The sequence below is a fragment of the Notamacropus eugenii genome, chromosome 7 (genome assembly GCF_028372415.1).
Source record: "Notamacropus eugenii isolate mMacEug1 chromosome 7, mMacEug1.pri_v2, whole genome shotgun sequence".
Taxonomy (NCBI): Eukaryota; Metazoa; Chordata; class Mammalia; order Diprotodontia; family Macropodidae; genus Notamacropus; species Notamacropus eugenii.
In genome coordinates this window covers 149,247,855-149,265,980 of record NC_092878.1, presented here as the reverse complement: position 1 = coordinate 149,265,980, position 18,126 = coordinate 149,247,855, and the positions used below count along the sequence as shown (strand labels likewise).

The 18,126-nt window shown below is 40.7% G+C and overlaps 1 protein-coding gene across 2 annotated transcripts in view; it reads left to right on the top strand.

Annotated features, from left to right (window-relative positions):
• Window positions 1-4: 4 nt before the first annotated feature.
• Window positions 5-18,126, top strand: part of SEPTIN11 (septin 11) — a 126,658-nt gene continuing 108,536 nt past the window's right edge. For both annotated transcript variants that reach the window (XM_072623886.1, XM_072623885.1), the window contains exon 1: window positions 5-181. In XM_072623886.1, coding sequence (XP_072479987.1) covers window positions 155-181 — 27 coding nt within the window. In that variant the 5' untranslated portion in view covers window positions 5-154. The remainder of the gene's footprint in view (window positions 182-18,126) is intronic.

Sequence of the window (18,126 nt, the reverse complement as noted above, 5' to 3'; positions counted from 1 at the left end):
CGGCGTGGGGGGAGGAGAAGCTTCTGAATGTGAGCGGGAGCTCGAGCCGGAGCTGGAGCCGCTGAGTGCACCGAGCCCGGAGCCGGGGCGGCCAGCGTCGCGGGGAGAGCCCGGGAGCCAGGGGGCAGCCGCTGCCCAGAGCGCCGCCGCGGCCATGGCCGTGGCCGTGGGGAGACCCAACGTGAGTGCCGCGCCCCTGCCCGCGCCCCCCGTGCCCATCCCCCGCCCGAGCCCCCCGCTTTTAGACCTGGCGGAGGAGGAGGAGGGAGAGAGGGAGGAAAGAGGAGGGGGGGCTTGCTTCAGGGCTGGGGACATTGGAGCTTAGCAGGGTGTGCGTGTGTGTGTGTGTGCGTGTGTGAGTGTGTGTAAGAGAGAGAGAAGGTTGGTGTCAAGTGTGGAGGTGCGTGTAAGGGATCCTAAAGGTTTAACTAGCATGCTATGTAACAGTGTCTAGGTTCCAGAGATCCCCTTTCTCATGTGTATGAGTGTGTGTGAGTGTGTGTGTAACAGAGAGAGAGAGAGAGAGAGAGAGAGAGAGAGAGAGAGAGAGAGAGAGAGAGAGAGAGAGAGAGAGAGAGGTTGGTGTGAAGTGTGGAGGTGCGTGTTAGGGATCCTAAAGGCTTAACTAGCATTCTCTGCAACAGTAGTGTCTAGGTTCCAGAGGCTCCCCTTTCACACGTGTGTGTGTGTGTGTGTGTGTGTGTGTGTGTGTGTGTGTATGTAGGATGTGGGCGCAGAGACGGTCTTTGGGGAGATTTTTTTTTTGCAGCAATGTCTCTGCTCCCTCCTCCTCCCTTGTGACAGTGAAGAAAGCTTCGATGGTGTGTGTGTGTGTGTGTGTTTCTCCTCTTCTTCCCTGCCCTGAGCCCCCCCAATACACACACACACACACACACACACACACACACACACACACACACACACACACGCTGAGAGGGATCTCTCTGTCGGGAATGTTACACGGAGGATAGGCTTCCCTGTCGTGGTAGGTAATAGGAAGAAAAATCTATGTGTTGATTTCAATTCATTTCGAACCGAGAAGAATCCGGACGTGGCTTTCGCCCGCGGGCTGCGAGATCGCTCCCGCCGGCCCGACCCCACCGCCCGCTGCTGGGCTGGGCCGGACCCGGAAAGCCCCAGCTCCCCGCCACTGCCCGCCCCCGCAGCCCTCCCCTCCCCAAAGTTTGAAAATGATCCTTTCCCCGCCAGGGTGCTAGCTTTTCCGAGCGAAGCGGATTACATTTGGGGGCGGGAGAGAGTGGGTGTGGGACGAGGGAGGAAGAGGAAGGGGGGAGGCTGGGAGGAAAGGAGAAAGGAGGGAGGGAGGCCTCCGCTGGGTTGTGCTCGGGAATGGCCCGATACCCTGTTAGCTCGCTGGTGGCCAGGAGGCTCCTGCCAGTGCCCGCCCCTGGAGGGGTCGGTGGGTTTTCCCAGCCTGGCCTGGGAGGCTCGCATTCCGCGGCTCGTGGGTTGGAGAGAATTCCTTTTGGCCAGGCATCCTCCGTGTAAATGACTCATTAGTGCCCAGGACAATACTGGGCTATTTTTAAGGGTGAGGTTCTCTCATTCCCTTGGACTCTGTTGAGACTGCATTTTCTTTTTATGGGAGGAAATAGGAAGGGAAGGAGGAGTTCTTGTCTTCTCATTCAATTCAACAGACATCATTAAGTGCCCTGTGTAAAGAAGGCGCTGAGCTAGGCGCCCTTTCTTTGATCCAATTCAGCGGTTGTGGAGCTGGCACAGATGTTGAGGGAAAGATGGGGCCAACTTGGCCTAGTATCCTTCCTTCCTCCTCTTCCTCCTCCTCCCTCCTCTTATTTGGAACAGTCACATTAGATCGTGGAGGCCCAAGCTGTGTAAGAGCTGAAGATGATAGCGCTTCCTCATCGATTTCTAAACGCACCAGACTGCGTTCCCCGAAGAAACTGAGAAACACGACCCGCCAGATGGTTGTGGCTGTGATTGGACTGAGGGTGGAGGAAGGGCTTGGCAGCCATAGTACCTCTAGTGCAGGTTCATGCTGTGAAAATTGTGCGGTTACTAGTTAAGTGAAACTCTAGATCTATATATCAGGCTAAATTGACCAGGCATCCTCATCCTCAGCTGTAAAATGGGTTAAATAATGGCACCTACCTCCCAGGGTTGCTTTGAAAGATCAAATGAGATGATACTTGTAAAGCAGAAAGCACTATATAACTGTTCACTATCATTATTATTATGAATCTTAGTAATTCAAGTAACCATGGTTATGACTCGTTAGCAGTTTTAATGTAATCCCTACTTTTCTCCTTTCCCTTCTCCCCACTTTATTTCCTGGACACAGAGCACTAAATCTTCATATGGAGAAAGTAATGAATAGAAATAGGTTTACTGATTTATGAGTGCTTTTGTCCTCATTACAGTTATTTTGATCCTAATCCCAAATGGAAAACTGGGGCAGGGGGACTGGGAAGAATTTCTAGACTGCACATTTTCTAAAAATGTATCAGTTTCATTGGAACTGTGTGCAAAACCCCAGTTCTAGGGATGTGGCCAATTACAATATGAACATCCTGTCTGCCATCCAGATGTGAGTTCCATAGGTTTTTTTTTTCTTTTTTTATAGTAGCCTTGTTTTTCTGTGTAAGTCACTGAATAGTTGGAGCATTTACAGGTTTTGTGTTATGGGGCTGAAACTAGCTACAAAGAAAGTCTGAGACTGGAGTATAATCAAAATGCTTGATTATACCAGGAGAGTCTGGGTGTGCAATGACTCCTTCAGTGTAGTAAAAGTGTAACGTCCTAGGTTCATCTTTGCAGTGATCCCGGGTTGCTGTTTATAGTGTGAAATGTGTTCTCATGAGGTGTGATTTCATCAGAATGCTAGTCCCCCAATTCTAGGGAACACTAATTATCCTGAATCTTCAGTGTTATCAGTCCCTGTTTGTATGTTATCTTGGGTGGGGATTGCATAATGGAATGGAGAAAATTCTTAGGGGGGAAAATGAATTTTCACTAGTTTCTCTACATGTGATAATAGTTTTCAGAATGCTGCTTTTTAAAATTTTATTCTTGGCTAGGTTAGATCAAAAGAAGAAAATTCAGAAAGACACTATGCCCCCAAAGTCTGAATAAAGAAAAACTCATTCTAATTGATTTGTCAAAAATGTTCAGATTTAAGAAATTTATCTTCTTGTTTGATATCCCACACAATTAAAACATTTTACTGCTCAAAAATTGCTATAAGTGATTATAGATAGCCACAATAATTAAAAACTTCATAATAACAAATTACAATTTATTCCTTTATTGCTGAGAAACAAATGCTTCTGTTCACCAAAAAGACCATATATTCTCCCCCTGTTCTTCAGGTTAGAGTTTTTTTCTTTCCCTATGTCAGTGTCTAGACAAAAAGAAAAGAAGAAAAAAAAGAGGATTGTGGCATAGTTGGTTCATTAATTGGCATGATTGGTTTGTTGATTTCTGCCATCTGTGTGCTCCAGTTTGGATTCATTGATTTCCTACTGTGTGTAAGACTTGTGCTTGGTAGTATGGAGGACACAAAGAAGAATATAGGGGGCAGCTAAGTGACACAGGAAATGGAGCACTGGCCCTGAAATGAGGAGGATCTCAGATACTTAACAGCTGTGTAACCCTGGGCTAGCCACTTAACCCGAATTGCCTCAAAAAGTAAAAAAGAAAATGAGTCCCAGCTCTTATAAAGCTTACCTGGTATGCCAATTTATCAAATTGTGATTATGCCCTAACTAGTTTGGTTGTACCTGTAATGTGTAGTGAAAAGAAACCTCGGTAAAGACCTTGGGTTCAAATCCTGACTGCTGCTTACTACCAACCTTAAATCTTTGATCCTTTGTTGAGTGAGAATGATGTTTCTTCCCTTCAGAAATCTTTTCTTCCTTAGAACTCAAGCCTGTTTTTACATACTTACTTTGTATTATTAGGCCCGTTGGTACATCTGTCATATTTTACTGCTACTTCACCCCACCCCCACTAGATGTAAGCTCTAGGAGGCAAGGGATGATGACTTAGAATCAGGCATACTTTAAAACTTCCTTTTCAGACAGGATTAGTCGTTGAGGCCAGGGAAATGCTGTAGATGTATAGAACTGCTTAGGTTTTAGCAAGTCATCTGACAGAGATCTCATGATTTCTTAGTGGCTAAGATAGAATTGTTACAGAACTAGTTGAGTGACTAGTCATTAATGAACTGATGCCAGCCTGAGAAAAAAATAGAGTGCCCCCAGGGATCCGTGCTTGAATATATTCTCCTCAGTTATTATATGGTTGTCTTTAATGAAGGCACAGATGACCTGTTTATCAAATTTACAGGTGATATAAAGCTGAGGGGGATATCTAGCAAATTAGACTATTGAATTGGTATCCAAAAGGATCTTAACAGGTTAGAACAATGGGTCAGATCTAATAAGATAGCATTTAATGTACAAGTAATTAGGATGATTTTTTTTTTTAAAATCAGCTTTGCAAGTAAAGGATATGGAAGGTTTAAAAGATCTGGGGAGTAAGGACTGCAAGTAACAGTTTCAGCTGAAGATAAGAAGACCTTGGGATTTTAGTGGATAGGTGTATGCTTTTAATGCTTGGCTCTTCCCCCAGTACATAATGTAGTGACTTGCATATAGTCCCCTAAAAACATTTGCTGAATTGACATGAGTTGAATTGATTTACAGAGCTACCCTTGGATCCTAGATCAAGAATTGGGAGGGACTTGTGAGGCCTTCTAGCTTTCATTTTCCAGCAGAGGAAAAGTTTTCATTTTCTAGTGGAAGACACTGAGGCCAAGGGAGTGATCGTGCAGATAACCACTAGCAAAGATCTGATTTGAAACTCAGGTGCTCTGGAGCTAGTGCTCCTTTAGGACTTCAAATTTTAGAGGCAGATGGTCATGAAGTGAGTAAAACACTGAGTCTGAAGTTAGGAAGCTCTTAATTCAATTTCAGCTTCAAATACTTACTAACTGTGTGACCCTGGTCAAGTCACTTAACTTCTGTTTGTCTCCATTTTCTCAGCTGTAAAATGGGAATGATAGTAGTGCTTATATCCCATGGCTGTTGTGAGGATTAAAAGATAATTTTTGTGAAAGCACTTAGCACAGTGCCTGGCACATAGTAGGGCCTATATAAATGCTTATTCCTTTCCTTTCCACTTACTGCTCCTGGTGTGTGTGTGTGTGTGTGTGTGTGTGTGTGTGTGTGTGTGTGTGTGTGTGTGTGTGTGTGTGTGTATGTGTGTGTGCGTATGTGTGTGTGTGTGTTCAGTCATGTCAGGCTCTTCATGACCCCATTTGGAGTTTTCTTGGGGGAGATACTATAGTAGTTTGCCATTTCCTTCTCCAGCTCATATTACAGATGAGGCAAACAGGGTTAAGTGACTTGGCCAGGGTAATACTGCTAAGCAAAAAAATGTCTGAGATGGGATTTGAACTTAGGAAGATGAGTCTTCTTGACACCAGGTCTGGCACTCTGTGCACTATGGCACCACCTAGCTGCCCAGCTCTTGCTCCTGGGTTTCTGCTTGATTTTGTGTTTCCTGATCTACCATGACATTAGATTGTTCTGGAAGAGGACATTTTCAGCTTCAGTTCAGAAATCTCTTCTACTGGTGGTCTCTCCCAGATACTCAACAAACCCCCAGTTCCCACACCTTTTCCAAAAGTACTGGGTGATTATTTTCTCTTCGTTTCATTATTCAAAATCAACAGAAAATTCCCTTCCTGCCAATCAATGTCCCCAGTAACCTCTTCAGGCCTGTCTGACATCCCCTCGGTTCTGATTGGGATAAATTCCTGAAACAATATTGGAGCTGAGATGAAGTGTGAAAAAGCCAAGGTTTCCTTCCAATAAGAGAATCGGCAGAGAGGCCAAGGGTCATGTAATCCAATCTATAACATCTGAAGTCTGATCCAGATGAGAAGGCAGGTTCTTCCAACCAGCACTAACATTTGGCACTGACATTAGTGAGTTTTTCGTTATCTGTGTTAATGAAACGGATTTGGCATTCAACATTCAAATCCGAGGGCAAGAGAGAGTATTTTATGCAGCATGAATAGCTTATTGTCATGCTAAAAGTACATATTTCTGAGTTTATTAAAGTGGTCTAGGTTGTGGGCCAATGCTTTGCCTTGGTGTAATGTGTTCTGGTGTCTTTCCTGCGAGATTACTTTCTATTTTCTTAGTATGTATCTTGTATGTACATAATTGTTTGCATGCTGGCTCCTCCATTATAATACAGGCTTCTTGAGGGTAGGGACTGTGTTTTTGCCTTTCCTTGGATCCCCATTGCTTAGCACAGTGCCTGGTACTTAAGAAATGCTTGTTGACTGACTGGTTAGAGAAGGCTATTTTCACCTGATTGAATGCTTGAAATTCCCCTAATTCATATGTTTTGAATACATTGAAGTTGTCTTTAAATACCTTTAAATACCTCACTCTGACCTATGGTTTTTTTATGGAGTCCTCAGACAGAATACATAAATCACACTAATTGTCATTAGGATGCTGGCCTTATGTTTTATGTAATTGCAATATCTGTTTTCTCACTTTTTAATGTAGTGCCTCCTTTCCACTTGCACAGTTTTCCCACATTTGCTCATACATCAAATTGTTACAAAAAGAATTCAGATGTAGTCCTTCACTTGGAAGATTGCCCCACCCCCATGGGCTCATCTTCCAACTGATAAGTTCTTCCCAGAAATTCCATTTGGAGAAAGGGCCCACCATTTCTGGGCTCTCCTCCTAACTGACTAGTTTTCTCCAGGTTCCCTAATCCCTCCAGCTCCAATTTTTTTGTATTGTTTTCCCCCCAGTTGTTGTTCAGTCATGTCTAACTCTTTGTGACCCCTTTTAGCATTTTCTTGGCAAAGATACTGGAATGGTTTGCCATTTCCTTCTCTAGCTCATTTTACGGATGAGGAAACTGAGGCAAACAGGGGTAAGTGACTTACCTAGCCAGGGTTGCACAGCTAGGAAATGTCTGAGGCCAGATTTGAACTCAGGAAGATAACTCTTCCTGACTCCAGACCTGGCATTCCATCCATTAAGGCAACACTTAGCTGCCCACCTTTTCCATTAAAATGTAAACTCCTTGAGTGCAGGAACTGCCTTTTTTATTCTACTCCCAGCTTAACCTCTGTGCACACAGTAAGTGCTTAATAAATGCTTGTTGAATTTGGCCACAAAGTAATTACCATCTTTCAAAAACTACAATCTTGCCAGAACTGAGCTTAAACTCATCAGCATCTATTACACGTGTATCTCCCGAGAAGAAATAGACAATGTAAGATCTAGAAAAAACAAAACAAAACATTGTACTGTATGTGAAACAGCCTGTTTAATGCTGACATTTTTTCTGATTTTTTTTTTTTTTTTTTTAGTGAGGTGCTGAATGTAGCCATTTCTTCAACTCACATTTGAACTGGCAGATAAGGCAACTGACTACTACTAGTTTTGTTAGGAAAACCTGAAGGAGTTGAGAGCTCTGAAATTGTAACTCCTGAGCCCCCATGGGTGTGTTTCCCATTGTTAACCAATGGATTAAACTTTCTTAGCTTTCACAAAAGATATTTACTGAGAACTTACAGCAAGAAGAATTAGCATAAGACATTCCTCCTAAACTAGAATTTATACTCTCCATATGTAAGGTCCTTTGGAGAAGTGGGCTCAAACTTAAAAGTATAATGGTTGTAAGGCACACATGTAAAAAACACAGGTGGTAAATGGGTTATTCTTTTTTTTTTTTAATTTTATTTTTATTTTTTAATGTTTAACAATCACTGCCATACAATTGAGATTTTATCCCCCCCCACCTACCCCCTACTACCCCCCTCCCTCCCCACGACTGCATACAATTCTGTATAGATTCTACATATACTTTCCTATTGAGTATATTTTCACTATAGTCATGCTATGTAGTCAGACTAAAATAAATGAAAGAAATCGTATAACAAATCAGAACATGATACACAAACACATACACATACACAAACATGATCTGCTACATTTTGTGAGTGACTTCCATATTTCTTTCTCTGAGTGTGGAAGGCATCTTGCCTTGAGAACCACCTTTGGGATTTTTTTTTTTTTATAAGAAGTTTTTGCGTTATTACAAAAATCCAAGTTTACCAGAAAAAACTCTCACACACTGTGGTCGTTACTGTGCACAAAGTTCTCCTGGTTCTGCTCCTTTCACTCAGCATCAGGTCATATAAGTCCTTCCAGGCCTCTCTGAAGTCTTCTTGTTCATCATTTCTTATGGCACAATAGTACTCCATTACATTCATATACCATAATTTATTCAGCCATTCCCCAATTGATGGACATCCCCTTGACTTCCAGTTTTTGGCAACTACATAGAGTGCTGCTATAAATATTTTTGTACATGTGGGACCCTTTCCCATTTTTATGATCTCTTGGGGATATAGTCCTAGTAGCGATATTGCTGGGTCAAAGGGTATGCACATTTTTGTAGCCCTTTGGGCATAGTTCCAAATTGCTCTCCAGAATGGTTGGATGCGCTTGCAGCTCCACCAACAATGAATTAGTGTTCCAACTCTCCCACATCCTCTCCAGCATTTATCATTTTCTTGTTCTGTCATGTTTGCCAATCTTATAGGTGTGATGTGGTACCTCAGAGTTGTTTTGATTTGCATCTCTCTAATCAATAGTGATTTAGAGCATTTTTTCATATGATTATAGATAGCTTTAATTTCTTCCTCTGAAAATTGCCTGTTCATATCCTTTGATAAATGGGTTATTCTTGACTAAAAGATTCTTTTTCCCTTTTCTGGAATCTTCCCTTTAATTCATGTAGCTCTTTTTTGGGCTCCAAGTGTCTGACTTTCGAGAGGCCACAGCTCATATTTTTCTCTGTCATAAAGAGTCACAATCCCTGAAGCTGCCACTATCCTTGGATGCCTGTTTTTTCCAGATCTGTCCACAGGTACTTTGTTCCTAGAAGCCACTGCTATCTCCAATGGGACCTTTGGATTTATTGGCCTCACAACATTGCTGAGGCAGTTCCCCCTTGTAATATTCATTTACCTAAAATCAGGAAAGAAAAAACACAAAAGAAATGAAGGTACTTTGTGCCCATGGAGACTTTGCAGCCAGGTGAGATATAGGGTGGCTACCTTTCCCTTACCTGGTGACTTAAAACAGTTTTCCTCATTTGAATTTGCCTGGAAAAAGAGAAGGAGAGATGGGCAGATTGTTGTTCCCTTTTGGTACTCACCCTGAGTTCTACTCAAGTACTTCCTGAGTCATAGATTTTTCCAGTTTTGCAGCCATTTCAAAGTATCAAACCCTGAGTTGATCATGACTGGAAACTGGCTCCCCAAAATTTCCACATGGTTGCTTGGATTGAATCCAGGAAAGTGTTATCTGTGAATGTCTTAAGGACTGAGCCCTCTATTGCACAAGTGATTGGAGGAGCAGCCAATATAATTGATAGGAAGATACTTGGAGCAGAACAGGAATCTCTTGCCTACATCAAACTTACCCTGGTTATCACTGTTGGACAAAAATTTCCCATGGGTGGATTCCAGCAGAGGAAAGATACATGTGGGAAGGATGGGAGACCGACCCAAGAAAGAAATTTCCCTCATTGTGGTTTTAAGGGAACTTAATAGCATACTTGTTATTCACAGTTGAAAGTTTAAAACCCAAGAAGAAATTTTGGTTTTGTCTCTTGAGTCTATTGAGCTTGTAGGTATCTGTAACAGCTGAGGGTGTGTAGTTCATCTTTTCAAAGCATTTTTAGATATCTTCGCTCTGTTGTCAAATTCTCTGTTCAGTGGGTGGGGGAAAAGAAGTTTGTTATGAATTCATTTTATAGATTTTAGTTTGAATTTAGCAAATATTTTATTAAGAAGTATGTACAGGGCTAGGTGATGGGGACATAAAAATGAAAAAAAAAAAGATGTATTTCCTGCCTTCATGGAGTCTGCAGCCTAGTGGAGTCATGAGCCAGATTAAAAAAAAAACTGGTAAATACATTGGAAAGCTCAGAGAGGAATAAAAGATTTAGAAAGTGAGATCACTTTTAGCTGCAGGCACATAGTAGGATTCTTGGAGGACATAGCACCTCCTTTGGGATTTGAACAAATGATTGCTGTTATTAATCCACAAAAAAAGTTGTCACTCAAGACTAGAACTCAAGTCCAAGGGTGGTGAAGGGATGAGGGGGGAGGGGTTGTACTACAGAATCAATGGCATATTTTTAACCTAGAATCCCCAAGTCTCTCTGACTAGCCAACCTCCTTAAATAGCTGTTCCAGCCCAGCTTCTTTGCATTAACTGCCTTGAGCTGAGAGATCAAATCAATTGAACAAAAATTCATTTGGCATCTCCTTTATATTTAAAAATTTCCTCCCTTTTTTAGTAGAACTTTGGTGAAAACTGTAAAGTCTCATCTAACAATGACCTTCTTTGCTGACTGTGTCCCAGGCACCAGCGATAGATAAAAAGGTAGTGGATATTGAAAGATGAATCTAGAAGGGTAAGTGAATTCTGCCCTTACTTACTTAGGGAGGAAAGTTATGGTCCTAGGAATGGGGCCATGGGAAAGCTATTGGAAGGAAACTCTTTGGGAAATGGCTCCTTGCATGTCTCTGTGGACGTGGCAGTGTATTAGGGCTCTCCAGCTGCTGGAAAGAATTATTTCCCTTGGGAAGTCTCCAAGCCTGATCTTTCCCAGCATATGTTATTTGCCTAAGCTAGATAGACCCGCTTCTTTTTTCCCCCTTTTGCTACTCTGCTCTTTGTTCCCAGGACTTAAGACTAACCCTGTCCTAGACCAAACTAGGTTAATCTTTCGAGCCCTTACCCCAGGAAGAAAAGGAATGTGTGTTGTAAAGAGGCTGTCTTTGAATTTTTGCTTATGTTTCTCCTCTCCCATCCCTACACACACACCTTATCTACCTATTCAAAACCTGGTCAGATCAAGTCTCGTTTTCTCCATGGAGTCCTTCACTGACAATCCAACCCACGGTGAGGTCTCCTTCCTTGGAACTTACATAGTTCTTATTTACTAGACCATTCATTTAACAATCGATCACAGCTGGACTGTCCAAATCCATTTGTATAGCCTAAGCAAGGTCTAAAGATGGCATCTTCTTTGTATTTAAAATTTTGGTCTTACTTTGAAGGATGACTTCTGTGGAAATTTTATTAAAAAGTCACATCTAAACGTGCCCTTCATTGTACTTCTTGTGAGCCCTGCTCTGGGGCAACTGTGCATAGCTCCTACTTGACTCTGGTGTCCAGTAGAATTTTGTGTTTATCTTATTTCCCTGCTAAGTTGTAACTCCTGAAGGAAAGGAACCACATATTATTCAGTAAATCCTGAATGGATTATTTGCATACTAAGTAGATGAATGATTTTGTCAGTAGAATTACACTTTGCTCATTGGTCCCTTTTTTTTGGGGGGGGGGTGGATTTTACTCACTGGCTGATGAATGAGGTGCTTTATTTGTCTACAATCAGAAGTTATTTTTGATGGTAACTTTCAGAGTATCTATCTATGGTGAGTCATTTTGTACCTTCTTTTGCCCCAATCACATGAATGGGGTGGGGAGATGGTAGGAGGGGGTGATATTTTTTTTTGCTCAGTTTCCAAATATCATTTTCTGGAATTCAGACTTATGATACCCATTTAATTTATTATTATTATGCACTTGGTAGGCAAAGAATGACAAAAAAAGAGTTGTTATAAAAACTGAAGTTCTCATTACAACCAGCTTTGTTTTTCATGGCTGTTAAATTCAGCACATTAGTTTAAAAATATGTTCTGCTTATTTATTTCTTACTAAATTTCCTTTTGTTTTCTGTTCATTTTCTTAGATACCTTGTTGACCTTTTCTTTTACATCATTATCCCTCTCCACAAATTCTCCATTTCCCCCCAAAAATCCTCCCTTATAAAAGATAGTATATATGTGTGCAAAATCTACTTTTTAGCCATGCTTGTAAATATATGTCCCATTATGCACTCTTGGAGCCTCACCTCCCCATCTAGAGGTGGGTAGAATGTTTCATTATTGAAAATCATTTTCTTGATCAGAGTTCTTAAGTACTTCAAAGTTGATTTTCTTTACAGTGTTATAGTATGAGTAATTCTCCTGGCTCTTTTCCTTTCACTCTGCATCAGTTCATATAAATCTTCTCAGGTTTCTTTGAATCTGTCCTTTTCATCAGTGCTTATAGCTCAATAATAAATATATTACAACACTTTTAATACACTATAATTTGTTAAGACTTCCTCTAATTGATGGATTCTCCTCCCCTCTAGTTTCCTGTTCTTTAGTATAACAAAAAAGGCTGCTGTGAATATTTCGGTACACATTGGTCCTTTCTGTCTTTTCTCTTTTGGGGGTATAAGCCTAGTAGTAGTACTTCTGAAACAACTGGTATGTGCACCTTAGTGACTGGGGGCCTAGTTCCAAATTCTTTTCCAGAATGGTTGGTTCAGTCCTCAGTTCTAACAACAGTGCACTATTTGTGCTTATTCTCCCATATCCCCTCCAACAGTTGTAATTTTCCTTTTTTTAAAAAATCATCTCTGCCCATTTAAAGAGTATGAGGGGAAACCTTAGAGTACTTTTATTTACATTTCTCTTATTTGGAATATTTTTCATACTTCTGATTATTTGCTTTTTTTCTCTATTACCAAAGGATTTCTTTTTCATATCCTTTGAAAATTGATCCACTGAAAAATATATTTATATCCATTCCCTAGATAGTATTTTGCCAGAGAAACTTGCTATAAAAATATTTTCCCAGTTAACAGTTTACTTTCTAATTTTGGCTATATTGTTTTTGTTTGTGCAAAAGCTTTCCAATTTTTATGTAGTCAAAATGGCCTATTTTATCTTTCGTGTTCCTCTCTATCCTTTATTTGGCCAAGAACTCTTTTTCTTTCCAGGGTTCTGAAAGTTATCTGCTTCTCTGCTCCTATAATTTATATGTGATATCACTTTTATCTAATCATGTATGTATGCATCTGGAACTTGTTGTAGTATGTAGAGTAAGATCTTGGTCTAAATTTCATTTTTGCCAGCTTGCTTTACATGTTATCTAGCAGTTTTTGCCAACCGAACTGTGAGTCCTTTACCCAGTAGTTGTATATTTGTGTTTACAAAACACCCTGCTACTCTTGTCCTCTGCCTCTGAATCTTGCATTCCTTATCTGTCCCACTGATCTACTTCTCTATTTTTTAACCAGTTTCACATAGTTTTAATGATTACTATTAGCGTTTAGGATGTGGTGCTGCTAGGCACCCTTCCTTCCTACTTCTTTTTATTATTTCCCTTGAAATTCTTCCTCTTTTCTTCCTCCAAATAAATTTTGTTATTTATTTTAGCTCTTTAAATGAACACTTTGGGAGTTTAGCACTAAGTAATAAACTCAGGTAGTGTTGTCATTTTTACAATATTGGCATGATCCAACTAAGAGCAATGAATATCACTCAAATTATTTAGGTTTGTTTCCTTTTCTATAACAAGTGTTTTATAGTTGTATTTACATGGTTCCTGTGAGCATCTGGGTCGGTTGACTCCCAGTTATTTTGTATGTTCTGTGGTTATTTTAAATGGAATAGTCATATATAAAAGTCATAGTTCGTAAAGGTAGCCATCTTTTTTCTATATGGTATTTGGAAGATAGGGTTAAAGTCATCTTAACTCTTGGCTCTCATAATGAAATACTTCATATTTGAAGAATTGGAAGTAGAAAAAGCATAAGAAAAATTGTTTAGTACACTCAAAGTGACCTTGGGGACGTAAACTGTTGCCTGTTGGATAATCACAGGATTCCAAAATTTGAGAGTTGGAAGTGACCCTTCAGTCTAACCCATAATCAAAATGAATCTTTAAGCCACCCACAAGGTATGCTGGAGGACTTGCTAGGACAGGGGGCCTGCCCCTTCTGGAGATATCCTGTCACTTTTCATAGTGCCAGTGCTGAGGGAATTTTCGCTGAACGTTAATCCTAAACTTGTTCCCCATTACTCCAGTTTCCTCTATCTTTCGCCAGATAGAAGAAATCTAAGTCCTTCCTGCATGGGACAGCCCTTCAGCTAAAGTGAAGATACTTTCTTGTTCCTACACCTTTACCCCCCAAGTCTTCTTTCTTACCCCTAGCCTAACCATGCCCCATTCCTTGACTCTTCATGAGTCATAGAATAAGAGCCTTTTCCCAGTCTAATTGCCTTCCTCGGACACTCTCTGGTTAGTCTTTCTTAAACTATAGACCTCAGAACTGAACATAGTATTCCATATGAGGTCTGATGAGGGAGAGTACATTGGAATTATCACCTCCAACTTCCTGGAAGCTGTGCCCTTTTTAATGAAACCCCAAATCACATTAGTGGTTTGTTTGTTTTTTAACCTGCTACATTACGCTGCTGGTTCATTGAGCCTGAAGTCCATTAAAATCCCCAGATACTTTTTAAAACAATCCTGTCTATCCATTCCTCTTTTGTTTTATTCTTATGAAGTTGATTTTTTAATACCCGACTGTTTATGTTGCATTTCTTCTTAGTAGATTCAATCCAATAATCTTAGCCTGTCAATGTCCATTTGGATACTCACTGTCATTCACTGTGTTATCTGTCCCCATCTTTGCATCATCTGTAAATTTGATGAGCATACCATCTATACCTCTAAGTCACTGACAGAAGCATTAAATAGCCCAGATCCAAGATCTCAGAGGGATTCCCTTGGAAACCTCCTGCCATGTTGACATTGAACCACTAACAACTTGTTCTATGAGTCTAGCTCATATGAGTCAACCAGTTCTTAATCCATTTGATCATGTTGTAGTGTCTAATTTTTACCTCTCCATCTTTATAAAAATAGCATGAGATACTTTCTCAGAAGTTTTGCTAAAATCTAGGGTAACTGTCCTCAGCTATTCCTCCTCTACTAGCTTAATATTCCTGAATTGAAGTTGATCTGATATGACCTGTTTTAGACAGCAGTTAGGATTCTTTGTAATTCCTACTTTCTTTCTAGATATTTGCTTAGCATTGCTTTAATGTCACCTTCTAGAATTTTCCTAGGACTCAACATCTAGTGCACTCGCCACAGATAACAGAAAAGACATTTGCCCTTCTCCAATCTTCTGGTACTTTTTGTGTTTTCCCTACATTTTCAAACATCATTGACAGTGTCTCAGCAGCCATATCTGCCAGTAAGTTCAGGGTCTGAGGATGTAATCATTCATCCAGGCCAGGTAACTTGAATTCATCAAGAGCAGCGAGATAGGATTCCCTCCTACAATCTTTCTTATCTTAGATAGCAATTCCTTTTTAGTTAGTTTTTTTTTTTTGGTTGTATCATTTCTAGTGTAAAAAAAGAGAAATCAAAAGCAAAAAAGGAAATAAGTACCCCTCCTCATCATCTCATCCCCCTTCCCCAAACAAAGGTTTGATCACATTTTCCTTCCTCATTGGAATAGTTTCCCTTTGTGTCTTCAGTAATTCATTCTTGAGCATCTCCTATCCCACCTTGGGTTTACTTCCCTGGGAAGCATTTTGTTCCATGGGATCCTACCCATTTTTCCTTAGAAATCTTTGAAATCTGCTTTCCCTAAATCTTGGGGGCATGCCCAGATTTCCTCTTCTCTATCCCAAACTCTATGATGAGGTGGCCCCGCATCCCATCCATTCTACTCCAGCAACTAGTTCCTCCCTATTGATGAGAATCAGAATATTCTCCGAATGTGATTGTGAGAGTGCTATTATATCTTTACCTCTTGGACTCTTCGTCCTTTTGTATCTTTTTGTGTCCTTTTTCTTGAGGCCCCTGACTACCCAATTTACCTACTAAATCCTTAATTGTTCATCTGCAATTTGGTCCTCAGAGGTACCTCTCTCTCATATCTGCCTTCCTACATGGTATTGGTTTGGCTTTAGTGCTACTATAAAACACAGCTGCATTTGAGGCAGTTTAGGTGTTATACCTTCCTTGGAATGACTTCAGCCCCTTCTTAGGGCAGGTATTGAGTTTTACAGTTTTTAATTTAGTCTATTGGAATAATTTCAAGGGTCCTTTCCCTCAAGGAATTTGTAAGAGAATCACATATACAAATAACTAATCCTGTCTACAAAGTAGTCGAACAAGATAAGAGAGACAAAATGTTATCAGAGCTCCAAAGATCAAATGCCACAGATCCATTTGGGAGAGAAATCTGCTTCATACAGGAAATGGAATGTAAATTGGATCTTGAAAGACTGACAAGTTTTCCACAACAGAGGGGGAGGTCAAGGATAGGACACCGGCCATCTGGGCAGGTGAAAGGAAGAAGGGAGAAGAGGAAATAGAAGGCAGGGAAAGGAGAGAATAGGGGTCAGCCTCCAATACTACCTTGGAGTGAGACCATTTAACAAGTTTGTCTGGGTCAGGGGAACCTGCTGCCTCGAGGCCACATGTGGGCTTCTAGGTCCTCAAGTGCAGCCCTTTGAATCCAAACTTCATGGTACAAACTCCCTTAATAAAAGGATTTGTTCTGTAAAACTTGGACTCAGTCAAAAGGCCTTACCCAATGACCCAGAAGACCACATGTGCCCTTGAGGCCACAGGTTCCCCACTCCTGGCTTGGGTATCTCTTGGGCAGAAGAATAGGACACTAGGTTGTAAGTGAGGTGATATCATCCTGGAATCTTTGCCCATGTCTTGGTAGCTTAAATCTACTCCTAATTTTCTTACTCACTTAAAAAACCAAGAAACAAACTGACTCTTGATGCGTGTAGAGGTTCGCTATTGATCCAAGTTGTTTCTTACTGTTTTTCTGCATCTCCAATGTACTTTTTTAGAGGGGATGGCAATGTTAGGCCCACCAGGTCTTCTTTTCAGTCAGCTTTGAAGAACACTTTTCACCCCTACTGAAGTTGAATTTTTAATCTCAGCTTTGTCATAAGGAAGTGACAAAAATGCAAATAGAATGTTGTTTCCTATTCTGAAAGAAAGGGAGTGGGAGGGAGCCATTAATAAATTAGAAGCAGAAAAATGCAACTTCTCCATTCCTCTGCAGCCAGAGCCATTTTAGTTTTTCTTGGTCCTCAAATATATTTTTTGGGCCAATTATTGCTGACTTATCCATTCGAGTCACTTGACCCTTTCAGTTGCCCCAGGGCTGTCCCCATGGAAATTTTGAAGTACATGTTTTTTTCACAAGGGTCATATTTCAGAAGGCAAAACATTAGTGCATGGGAGAAGATTGCTAAAACTGACTATTGGTGGTATGCCCATCTGAGTGAATGGCTCTTTAAGAAGTGACTTGCAACTCCAGGATGGAATAGGAATTGTGTCAGGCTTATTTTAAGGGTATTGAACTCTGTTTATGCATAATTTAAAGTTAATAAATATTAATATGATACATAGTTTCATCTTTATTGAATGCCAACGGTGCTGTAGATATTAAATAGGCTTAGTCTTATAATTTTAGATCTGAAAGGGACATTGGAAATCATTTATTCCAACTCCATCATTTTACAAGAATAAACTAGAGATCTGGAGCATTGCCCCAGGGTCACAAGGCTAAGTAGGGGAAGATCCAGAACTTGAGGGCTTTCCTTACTTCTCCTATAAAAAGTGGGATCACCACTGGGATATTATGACTTGTACTGGTGTTGAAATTTGCCGCCCCAAGTTGTCCTTGAGAGTGTCTATTGGGGGTGGGGCAGGGGGAAGAGGGATTATTTGTTTGTAAATGTTTGTTTGAGTGTAAAAAGATCTCTTCATGAGCCCTCTCCAGGATTCCAGTTGTTTCTTGGAACTGGCTCAGTGGACTCCTTGGCTCCAAAGTTTTTGAGGTAGTGTGGAACACTGGAGAAGATGCTGCTTTTTTGAAGACCACAAGGCAGCCTTACGGCCTGAGAAAGAGAGAAAGATTCATGAAGTCGGATAGAATGATTTTAGAAAGTTTAGGGACCATATAGTCAGAGACTGAATAGTTATACTTTTAATTACCTTACCTTGGCACCATTCCCCCCATCCCCCATATTTTGGATACGTCTTTTCCTTTATAAATAACCTCTAGAAAATGTACTCTTGGATTTGAAATCAGTGGACTTGGATTTGAATCTTGACTTAGCCATATTCTGAGGAACAT